Below are 12,319 nucleotides of genomic sequence, written 5' to 3' on the forward strand. Positions count from 1 at the left end.
CCATTCCATCTCACCCTTGTTTCATCACCTTCGTTGTTGGAGAACGAAGGGGAGAAAGAGAGGGAGGGAGCCCTTCATTCTCTCTCCCTCTCGGACCCTCAGCATCTTCTTCTCGAACCTTGCATTGCAATTCAAGCTCCTTCCTCCATCTTCATCTCTTGACGGTGAACAGAGAACTACCACTGGCATCATCATCTTTCGGGAATGTCCGTTGCAGAGAGAGAGGCCAGTTCTAGGTTGGCGAGAAAGAAAGACGGTCAACTCTAGCACCGACAACCGTGTGACCGCCGTTGCCTGCAACGACGTTACCAAAACCACTGCCATCATTGCAACTTCTAATAACAACTATAAACAATAAGGGTATTTTAGGAATTTTAAAATAATTGCCACTCACTTGATGTCACATGTGAACGAAATGTGATGAAAAGATAACGGCAAGGGAGGTTTTAGACAATTGTCAAAAAACTTAAGGGTACCGCAAGACAATATCTAAACAATAAAGGTATAGTTTGTCAATTTTATAAACAGTAAAAATAGTTTAAGAGATTTATTATAGGTGTCGCATATCAAGTTCGACTGCGCAATGCAACTCTAAAGCAAATTTTAAGTGAGTTCACGCACACATTTCTGTAAATCATCAAACCGGCTGTGGAAGTTTTGACTACCAGAATATAACAAAGAGTAATTTATCTCTGAAAATCAAATCTAAGTATTTAGTGTTATTGCAAAGCCAAAATATAAACAGAGCAAAGGAACTAAAACTAACAGCATATACATAAGCAGATGTATAAGTTCCAAATCATGAAACAATTTGGACCAAAAAAACAAGCAAGAAAACCAAATATTGTAAAGAAGCCACTTGGGTTTTGAAAATACATAAGCCCATGATTTAATTTGGCTTAATGAAAAAGACGGGAGAATCGAAGAATAAACAAAATACAAATAACAATGACAAATTTGTATGGAAGAAAAGCTGGCCTGAATGATGAGAGGAGGGAAGCTCTAGCCAAGGCAAAGCTAGGATTTTTTGTTAGTAGGGGGTGATCATTTCGGCCTGGACTGGCTTGGGCCTGGGTTTTGTATGTAGGCTTGGCCCAGGCCTGGGTTTACATCAGGCTCACAAATTTTAGGGTTAGGATTGGGTTTAACAATTCTAGTCCAGCATGAGCTTGGATCTGTCCATATATTTAAACTTACACATTTTGTGTATAGTGTATATATATATGTATACATGTTATTTTATATTATATTATATATTTTATATATAAAGATTATAACATGATGTGTATAATTTATATTATATATTTATATGTAATATTTTACATTATATAATGTAAAAAAAAGTGTACATGCATGTCATCTCATTTAATATAAAATTTTATAGATATGTAATATTTTATATATGAAAGACATTAGCCTAGAATCAGACCCGACTTTGCCCTGGGCCTGTGTAGACCTGGGCTAGGGCTTATGCTTCAGGCCCAGAACCCTGGGTCGGGCCCATACCTAAGATATAACCCTTATCATAAGTGCAAAGCCAAGCCCGGGCCCAGCCCATGATCACCCCTATTTGTTTGGGGTCAAAAGCTAATAAATATGGATTAGGGGGGAGCAAAAGTGTTAATAAACATAAATGGGGCCATGGATATATTTGGTACGACTTCTGTTTATTTGGAAATTTTTTGTATTTGATTTATTTCAAAGTGGACAAAAAGTGGTTGATAAATGTTTTTTTAGTATTGTTTAGCCAAGGCACCATTAGACTCCATTAAGTACCATTGGGCACCACATAAGTCCAACATTAAATAAACATCTTAATGTTAGGGAAAATATTAAAATGAAACTTCCCTCATTACTTAACTCACACATGACAATGAACTTATTATCAATTACATTTTGGGATAAACGCCTACATGACAATGAACTTACACCGTTTTCCAAATAAAATGAAACCATACCAAACACCCATCATAATATTCTACATGGCAATGGCTCCCAAGGCTCCACCGTCCACACTGTACAACAACTTTGTCCAAGACTTATTGGATCTTGTTGAAGTTTCAAAAAATTCCTCCACTGTATCAATGAAAGCTTCTACACACAAAGACCTTGTTCTCCTGATTTTTGGGGCTTAGTCTCAACCTCCCTACTAATGGGTCATTAATCAACAAGGACCCTTGGAAGTGATGATTTTAAGCTCTCTAGGCTTACAACTTTCTTGTAAACGTTGAGATATTTAAATGAGAATAGAGACGGAGAAGTGAATGAATGGAAAATTAGAGAACAAAATGGGAAGTCGGTAATTTTATCACCCACTGTAAGTTGGTTAAAGTGTTGAAGGTTGGATTTCTTCCTCCCAGCACCTCCAGAATTGCAGAGATGTTTTCAATGCACAGCTGCAAATGCTGTATGATGGATATGAGGATTCTGCGAGGATGACATCCAAATTCTTGAACCTAAGAGTGTATAGGGGTGCAAATGGATCTGATCCGATCCGAGATCTCATTCTATTGGTTCAGATCTTTGGATCGGATTGGGATCGCCCCCCTCATCCAATGCGATATATATGTTATATATTTATTTATATAAATATATAATATATATATATATATATATATATATGTATTTTGTAAATTTATTACATTATTTATTTTTTATAAAAAAACATGTATATATGATGAAAATAATTAAAAAGTACTTGTGCTTTTTTCTTTTTCTTCATTTAAATTATTATATTTTATTTTTCTTTTGATAATTTATAAATTTTTAAAGAAAACAAATTGGATCGGATCAGATCCGAATATCCGATTTCTCAATCGGATTCGAATTCAAATCCATGTCTATCAGACCCAATCGGATCTACAATTAACAATGTTGGATCCGATTCGGATATATACCCTAATTTGAATCCAATCCGATCCGTTTGTATCCCGGTGTATATGCATGAAAGTGAAGGATACTTGTAAGCTCAGGCCAAGTGTCGCTACAACCAAAGTAGTCTCAAGGAAGGATACAGATTAAGGACCTCCCATGGTGAGATGTTTTTAATGTACAGTTTGCCTTGCTGGGACATAATCCAAACTCCTCAAGAAACCGTTACCTAAAAGTTTAAGCTATTAGGTGAGGTAAATAGGTTCTTATTCTCTAACAGGCCTCTTCATGTGAAAAGTCCATTGGATTGAAAACTTATTCAATTATAATGAAGAAAATGAGATGTAACACTAAACAACTTGTCAAAATATGCTTTGATACCATCTCAAACAACCATTCAACCTAAAAGCTTAAACTAGTATCCTTGAATAGGTTTTTAAGGATACCTATTGAAAAGTCAAAATTGACAATTGAAAAACCTGTTGAAAAGTCAAAAATTGATAATTTTGTAATTTCCTTGATGTTTTGCCTTTTGTAATGGTGGTTTGTCTTGAGATTTGAGAGGTGAATGTTTTTAGACCAGTACAAGTATGTTATGTCCCTTTTTATAGGCATTTTTAGGGTCCACTCCACCATAGAATTTATGAATTACTTCTCCAAATATATCTATGAAGTCTAGATTACCACGCAGTAGAATACAACACCCTACCAACCTTTAACACCACACATCTCATACATGAGTTCACATCTGCGCCCCACAATGTCCCATAACACATCCCTATCGGTATTGGGAACATATCCCGATGATGACATCATCGATTCCGGTATTATCATCAAGAGATGTTTCCAACAATGTTTTTGAATCATTATTGATCCGAATGGTCGGACCGTTCAACCTGGAAACCGTCCAAGCAAACAATTCTGTTTCAATCCTAACCCGTTCCTAGGTCAAAAACCATTGACTGTAGAAGAAGAAGAAGAAGAAGAAGAAGAAGATCTGAGAACTTGGAGTTTGTTGTCACTGTCATCATTGCCATCGCCATCACCATTTTCATCATCGGTGAGCATCAAATCACCTCCTCTTCCTTCTTCTTCCCTCCTTCCCTCCTCCGCCTTCTTCCTTTCCTTTCTCTTCTTTTCTTTTTTCCTCTCCTTTCTTTCTTTCTTTTATTCTTTCTCAGTTGACAACATCTCCTCTTCTTTTTCAAATCTCATAACTCATAAAGCATTTGCCCTAATAGCAAACCATCCAAATCGTTCGACTTGGACAATCGAACCGTTGACCCAAAAATTGGTAGCTAGAACGGTTCTATTTCTGGATCAGCTTTTAAAACCTTAGTTTTTAATATATGGCGGGGATGTGCTGTGAGACATTGTGGGGTCCTTCCTCGTGGGGCACAGATCTGAACTCCTCATACATAGCAGGTCCTACTTTTATAGTGAGCCCCAGTTTTATAGCAAGATGTGTATGGTGTCAGATTAATGATAGGGTGTTGGAACTTGTTTTATTAATAGGTGATCCCAACTCGTATTTATCCCCACCCCCACCAACCCCCTTAAGCTGAGCCCAAATTTCCTATTCATTTTTTTTATCCACTCTCTAGTGGCCCTAAATTGCTATCACACATTTCTCAATTTAGATAGATAAGTATATGACTCCGATTCAGAGCGGATAGGAAAAATGAGTAGAAAATCTCGAGTGCCTTAAAGCTGGCCTGTGATATCGCATTATGAATTTTGAGGTGGAGTGAAATCGAATTACCTTTTCTTTAGATCTTGTGACTTAAACATTAGAGACAAAGAACAAGAATTAAAAACAGAGTAATGACGTGATGAATTTATATCTGTGATATTGCATAATTTTCTTCCGGTCTATATTCAACTTTTCCTCTACAATTTTTTTATTTTCTTGGATTATTCCCACCACACTTCATTCTACATCTGGTCTCCCGTGGAATTGGGATCTACTCCTCACTCAAGGAGTCTCAAGCTGAACTCACATGAACATCTCCCGTGAATAATAACATATAAATACGAGATATTCCCAATGCATGGTGGGATGTACGTGTGAGGTCGTTGTGAGGCGCTCTTTCTGGTCGATGATGATATGACGTGATTTGTATTCAAACACCGTTCTTTCTGTTCAATACAGGAAAACATATCCAAGAGCTTGAAACTCAAGTTCATTCCTCGACATCTTAATTTCTCTTCCAATTAATTAGTTGAGAGATGGATTTCGTCTCTGATTTTCTCACTGTTGCATCAGTTGCTCTGTTTCTTTCTCTTCAGTTGCTTCTGTGCGTTACTAGCGAAAATCTCCATGGGGAAGTCGCTCATGGACTCTCGATACGCCCCAGTAAAGGGAACCATCTTCCATCAATTCTTGCATTTCAGCAGGATATACGACTACCTGACCCAAGTAGCACGCACGCATCAAACCTTCCGTTTCCTTGCTCCATCACACAGTCAGATCTACACGACAGATCCACGAAACATCGAATACGTACTCAAGAACAATTTTGATAAATACTCCAAAGGCCACTACAATCAAGACATATTAACAGATCTCGTTGGGCACGGCATCTTTGCCGCCGATGGCGATAGATGGCGTCAACAGCGAAAGCTCGCAAGCTTCGAATTCTCTACCAGGGTCCTGAAGGATTTCAGCTGTGCTGTTTTCAGAAGAAAGGCTGCCAAGTTGGCTGGGATCATCCTGGAATTTGCCATCACAAACCAGACGCTTGACATACAAGTAAGTAGTCAGGAATAAATAACCCATTAATAATCACTAACAAACATACTTCATTGATCTATGAAGTCATGGTTTTCACTGTGTAACGAAGATTGATACATATACCGTCGTTCTATTGCAGGATTTACTGATGAGATGCACTTTGGATTCCATATTCAAAGTTGGGTTTGGGATGGACTTGGATTGCTTGGGGGGATCAAGCAAGCAAGGAGTTTCGTTCATAAAAGCATTTGATGAATCGAATGAATTGGTGTCTTGGCGATATGCCGATCCTTTATGGAAGGTGAAGAGGTTTCTTAATATGGGGTCGGAAGCCAAACTTAAGAAGAACATAAAAATCATAGATGATCTGATCTACGAGCTAATTCAAAGCAAGAGGAAGCAGCTTTCTGTAAAAGGAGACTCTGTAAGTATGCTGCCAGGATTTCCAATAATTTTGCTTATTGTTCCAACATGGTCTTCATTTTCGTTAATTAAAGCTCTTGGATTGATAGAATGAAAAGGAAGACATACTTTCGAGGTTTATTGTGGAAAGTGAGAAGGATCCAATGACCTTAAACGATCAATATCTCAGAGACATAATTCTGAACTTAATGTTTGCCGGTAAAGACACAACCTCCAACACCCTCTCATGGTTCTTCTACATGCTCTGCAAGCACCCTCTCATACAAGAAAAGATAGCACAAGAAGTTACAGAAGCCTTCAACGGTGAACCCAATGAAGCTAACATCGACGAATTCGTCATCTCAAATTTAACCGACGCAGCAATGGAGAAGATGCATTATCTCCACGCAGCATTAACAGAGACTCTGAGGCTCTATCCTGCCGTCCCCGTGGTAGTTATCTTCTCTAGCTTGCCAATCTCTGCAACCTATTTATCAAGCTTAAAAAGTAGTAACGTTGGATGAATAAATTGTGTGTAAATGGTAGGATGGGAGGTGTCCGGTAGAAGATGATGTCCTTCCAGATGGTTTCAGACTGAGAAAAGGAGATTCCGTACTTTACATTGCTTATGCCATGGGCAGATGGCTTGCCTTTGGGGAGAAGATGCTGAAGATTTCCGGCCGGAAAGATGGCTCAAAACCGGAGTTTTCCAACCTGAATCGCCCTTCAAATTTGTAGTATTTCATGTTAGTACTCAGTAGCAGATTAAATGTTTGTATGCAGATGTACACTTCTTGTGGGTTTGATTGATTGATATGGGTTTGTTGATGCAGGCGGGCCCTCGGATGTGTCTGGGGAAGGATTTCGCGTATAGGCAGATGAAGATAGTAGCGATGGTGCTGTTGCGCTTCTTCCGATTCAGATTAGCAGACGAAAATAAAGCAGTAACTTACAGAACAATGTTCACGCTTCACATCAATGGAGGCCTCCAGCTTGGTGCTATTTCCAGGTTCGGTTTGAAAGATTCAGAACGGATTTAGGGCCTCTTTGTTTGAGAAGAATCTTTTAACTTTAAAAAAAAATTGGTTGTTTATTATCTTTTAATGTCATACAATTTTTTGTTTTCTAATGATACACCCCAAAAAGACAAGCAAAAAACTCTCCTATAGAGAGTCAAACTTTTTGTTTTCTAATGCTCAAAAAGACAAGCAAAAAACTCTCATATATGGAGTCAAATGTATATTTGATCATTTTCAGAATTCAAAACAACATTTTAAGTTCTAATTACTGCATTTTCAGATGTCACACTTAAGAGCAAATGAACAGGCCCTTAGCCCTCTACCCATTCATTCCTCCTCCAAACCACTGAATAAATCTCCCCTAAGATTAATAAATATTGACCACAAATCTCTACTTCTTTGCTCATCCTTATAATTATTGACTTGCTACAAGCAAAAATGGCAAAGCCCATTCTTGTGTTCTTGCATGTCGTTCTATGTATCTTGCTTCTCCACTTAGCATACTCACAAACCTCTTCCAATCTCGATTTTCAGGTTTTAATGGTGTTCAAAATTACTTTAGATACCTTTAACAAGCTTAGTAGTTGGAACCAAACCATCGATTCGTATACGGTGTTTCATGTGTTCTAATTGCTTTAGAAGAACTCATATTTGAACAGTTCTTTTACCCTTATTTGGTAATTTAAAAAAAGTTAAAATGATTATTTTTATTTATATTAGGGTCCAAAAGTTTTCCTTATCGGCTAGTTACATAACTCATTTTTTTTTTCTTGAAATTTAAATGGGCCTGGCCTAGAAGTATAATATAAAATCTTCTTATTAGGTACCCAACTTGCTTTCACCCCCTAGCTAAGGAAGATTTCTTTTAAGGCTTAATTTGGATGCGGTGTAAATACAAAATTACATCAATGTATTTGAAAAACGGCCCACTAGGTAAGTGCAAAAGATGAACCGGTCATGTAAAAGTTTTACACTGATGTTTGTTTGGAAGATCAGTGTAAATTATGAGCCAGAAGGTAACTAGAGCAGTAATGGAGGAAGACGACAGGGAATCAGAGGATCGGGATGAAGATGCAAGAGGCTTGAAAAAGGGGGCTTCAGGTTTTTAATGTCCCAGCGGCGGCGAAGGTTGCAACGACGGAGGGAGAATTAGCGGGTGGTGAAAAGGCGGTTAGAACCAAGGCAACGCAGAGGCACTGGAGACAGTGAAGAAGCCAGAAAGGAAGGTGCCAGGAGAAAGAGTCGTTGGTTTTACGTGGAGATGCAGGGAGAGGTGTTTATGGTAAGAACAGTGGTGGAGGGTCCAAAGATGCTAGAAGGGAAAGGACTTCAGTCGTATAAACTGGTGGCCATGGATCTGAAATGGTTGGACTCAGAGCAAGTAACAAGAATAGTAACGGAGGAAGACGGCAGGGAAACAGAGGATCGGGGTGAAGATGCGGGAGGCTTGAAAAAGGGGGCTTCAGGTTTTTACTATCCCGGTAGCGTCGAAGGTTGCAACGACGGAAGGAGAACCAGCGGGTGCTGAAAAGGCGGTTAGAACCAAGGCAACGCAGAGGCACCGGAGACGGTGAAGAAGCCAGAAGGGAAGGTGCCAGGAGAAAGAGTCGTAGCTTTTACATCGAGAGAGAAGCCTTTCGGTCGAGTTTTACATTGAAAAAAACGACGTATAATATACATCGATTATCGAGGTGAAAAGTGTTTGAAGGTGAAGTTTTACACTGATATTCAGTGTTACCTTTACACTCCATCCAAATGGTCGCAAAACTGAACCGGAGTGTAAAAGTACATCGAACCACTTTTTACACCGCATGCAAACGTAGCCTAAGAGGAAGAACTTGGCTCCTTTTTTCTCTGTGATTGCCAGGTCTGCCTGTTTTTTAAAATTTTTTAATTTTTATGATAAAATTGGGTGAGGCGATATTAACATTAAGATTCTGAAAAATATTTTCAAGATAAAATTGAGTGAGGTGATATTAACATTCAAGATTTTTGATATAGAGGATAAACTACTATATTTTCTGTTTCAAAACCATCCAAAAATGGTTTCAAAAACACGCCACACGCATCAAATATTGGATAGTAGGTTTTTTGTACTGAAGTTGTTTCTTTCATGTCAGTGCTACCTAGTTTTGCTCTCTCTCTCTCACTTTTATTGTTTGTTTAAACTCTCAAATTATTTCAAATAAAATGTCTTAAGACTACGATAACAAATTTTGGAGAAAATGTCATTTACATTTGTGCAATGGAATCGAACTTTTTACTTTTTTTCTGTGGTGTCTAATGGCACTAAATAACAATATAAAACATGCAAAGAACTCAGGCCCCATTTGGTTCAGAGGAATAGGGGTCTGGAATCAGAATTGGAATGAGCTATTCTGATTCCAACTGTTTGATTCTGCGGAATCAGAATCTCATTCTTATTCCTGCTGGAATGATATTCCTCCATTTGAAAGAATGGCCATTCCCTGTTTCTCCGTTGGGAATGAAATCCTATTCCTGCTGACTTCAATTTCCATTATTTTCATTTTTGTCTGAACCAAACAGACTATGGGAATATACTATTCCAATTCCGGCTGTGAACCAAACAGACCCTCATAGTTACATTACTAAATTCTAAGGCTTGAATGCTGTTTAAAAAAAAAAGGCAATGATACCAAACATTCCCATAATGGCTGTGGTGTGCCCTATAACCAAATGATGTATAGAATATTTACACTACAATACCCTTTTAAAGATGTCTCATGGCCTATTTACTTTTCATTAATTCATGTTTTACAAAGTATAATTTCATGTTTCACAAGATGTACCTTCTATAAAGACCAACAAGATTAAATATGCATGTCAGCTATGATAGATTTTGCCTCCCATTAGAACATGGGCATGACAATTGAAACTAGAAAAAAAAAACGGTTCAAATGATGTCATGAATTTATTTCCATTAGAACCTGTCATTTCATTGGAGTCTAATACTATTTCTTGGTTGAATATCATGTTATCTACTGGCCCAAGAGCCAAAATATGCAGCCCAAGTATATTGGCCCCAGCTCTAGAGTTTGGACTTGTATTAATACCTTAGACTGCGTTTGGGAATAATGTAAATGGAGTGTAAATCTTGGTTCTAGGTAAATTTGTACTTTTGTTTGTATTTGATAACATTACATTATGTATTGATAAATGACACAAAATACATTTTTCAATGCATATTTATATTGATAATAAGATATAAAAGTACATTAATAAAAAAGAATTAAATTTGCATTCAAGTAGGATTTTGGTAAAAAAAAGGCATATGCTTTATTGGAATTCGTGTTTGCATCCATTACAGTTAAAAGTCTATTTGATAAGGAAGTAAATTTGTCAATGTAAAATTAACCAAACTTTGCAATTTATATGGACCGTTTTACACTCTACATATTTGCATTCACACTTATTTGGAAATAATGCATATGGAGTGAGTGTAAATTTGCACTCTAGTTCACTTTTGCCTGTATTTGGCAACATTACATTTTTGCATTGACAAATGACATAAAACACATTTTTCAATACATATTTACATTGATAATAAGATGTAAAAGTACATCAATAAAAAAAGAAGTAAATTTGCATTCAAGTGGTCTTTTGATTAAAAAAAAAAAAAAAAAAGGCATATGCTTTATTGGAATTAGTATTTGCATCCATTAAAGCTAAAAATCTATTTGGTAAGAAGGTAAATTTGCCAATGCAAAACTAATCCAATTTTGCAATTCATATGGGCATTTTTACGCTACATATATATTTACATTCACACTTATTTGCATCATTTCCAAACGCAGCCTTAATGATCAAGATCACATCTCCCCAAACACCTAAACAAGAGACCTGCCCTGAATGGAAGTAGAGGGCATTGGAGTCCATGATGTTGTTTAGCAAGTCATCCAGTGCAGGTGTCTCTATGTGTTATTGTAAGGGCTAAACTCCACAGGCATGTAAGACTGGCATTGTAATAACAATGAAAAGCAAGCAAAAAAATTAGTGAAAGGCGTTTCAAGAACAAGTCATCGATGAACTAAATTTATAACATGATCTTAACTACTTTGAGAGGGGTCCATAAAGCAAAAATCGTGCAAATACAGAGAGGATGGCATCCAATCGTACATTGAGAACATCTCCCATAAATTTAATACAAAAGTGTGGAAGGTATTCCTAATATGCAGCTGAAGGCCATGCTCTCAAGGTGTTAATACCATTTTTACATCAAGGAAATCAGGACTCAATTGTTTTATGACAGACTTGGGTGGTAGTCTTTCAATTCAACCCTTCAGGTTATTGTCTTACCAACAAAGCTAGGAGCCATTTGGGAAGACCTATTACAATCATAACTCGCAGCATTTATGTGCCATAAATTATCTTTTTGCTGTAAATACAAAATTCATGGGATTGGGATTGGTCAAAACTTTTTCATATCATGTTTTCCCTGGCACCATACATTTTCCCGTAACTTAATTGAATTGGTCTCCCCCAGATTTTTTTTTTTTTTTTCTTCTTTACCAAACATTGCTTATAGGCTTTCTGGCAGGCCTATCTCTCAAAGGCAAAAGCCACAGCGGCAAAGCCTTCTCGAACAGGCATTTAATATTCTAATTGAGAGAAATCTATTGATGGAAATATTGGAAACTTGTCAAGTTCATATAGAAATTAAGTTATCTATCAAAAACTCATTGAAATTAAACTAGGACATGCATATTCATAATTTTGGCGTAGGCCCTTCCAATGTCATTATGATTAAGCCTTTAAAATTATACAGATAACTGGACCAAACATAGAACCACAAAGGGAAGAGGTTTACGAGTTAGAGCCTTAGAGGTTCAACCATGTCAAACAAGACACATAAATACTATAAATAATATATTACACAAATAATGCCATGCTATGTTGTGGTGGATAGATGGCTGGCTTTTTAATTTTTAAATTAATTAAGCATAATTCAAACCTCCCAACTCACATTTTCTTTAAAATACATGCTTGTTGATTTGTTTCTACGCCAAATATATATTCATTAATGTAAAATGTACATTAAAGATTCACAAATAAATACAAATAATAAAGTGGATTAAAAGTAACAAGACAAGACAAGACGCATGAGAAAATGGTCATGGGTTCAAATCTTGTCATTTGAATTTTGAAACTCGGGCGATTTTAAGAAACAGGGAACAGTCCACTAATTTTCTGGTTAAACTGGTCGATCAGCCGATTTTGAGCATTTTTCTACCTATTCTAATTTCTAGGGTATGGTCAAACCTGATATAAGGCC

At 37.0% G+C, this 12,319-nt stretch overlaps 1 protein-coding gene across 1 annotated transcript; it reads left to right on the plus strand.

The window, feature by feature from the left end:
- The first annotated feature begins 5,068 nt into the window (after nt 1–5,068).
- Nucleotides 5,069–7,291, plus strand: LOC148847884 (cytochrome P450 704C1-like). The gene is given in 6 exon segments (XM_088951555.1): nt 5,069–5,623; nt 5,745–6,029; nt 6,118–6,459; nt 6,554–6,644; nt 6,647–6,753; nt 6,841–7,291. Coding segments are annotated over 6 exon segments (1,464 nt in total). The 5' UTR covers nt 5,069–5,191; the 3' UTR covers nt 7,048–7,291.
- Nucleotides 7,292–12,319: the final 5,028 nt, after the last annotated feature.

Source organism: Nelumbo lutea, chromosome 6 (genome assembly GCF_056320005.1).
Source record: "Nelumbo lutea isolate HS-2025 chromosome 6, American lotus-T2T, whole genome shotgun sequence".
In the NCBI taxonomy this organism is placed as follows: Eukaryota; Viridiplantae; Streptophyta; class Magnoliopsida; order Proteales; family Nelumbonaceae; genus Nelumbo; species Nelumbo lutea.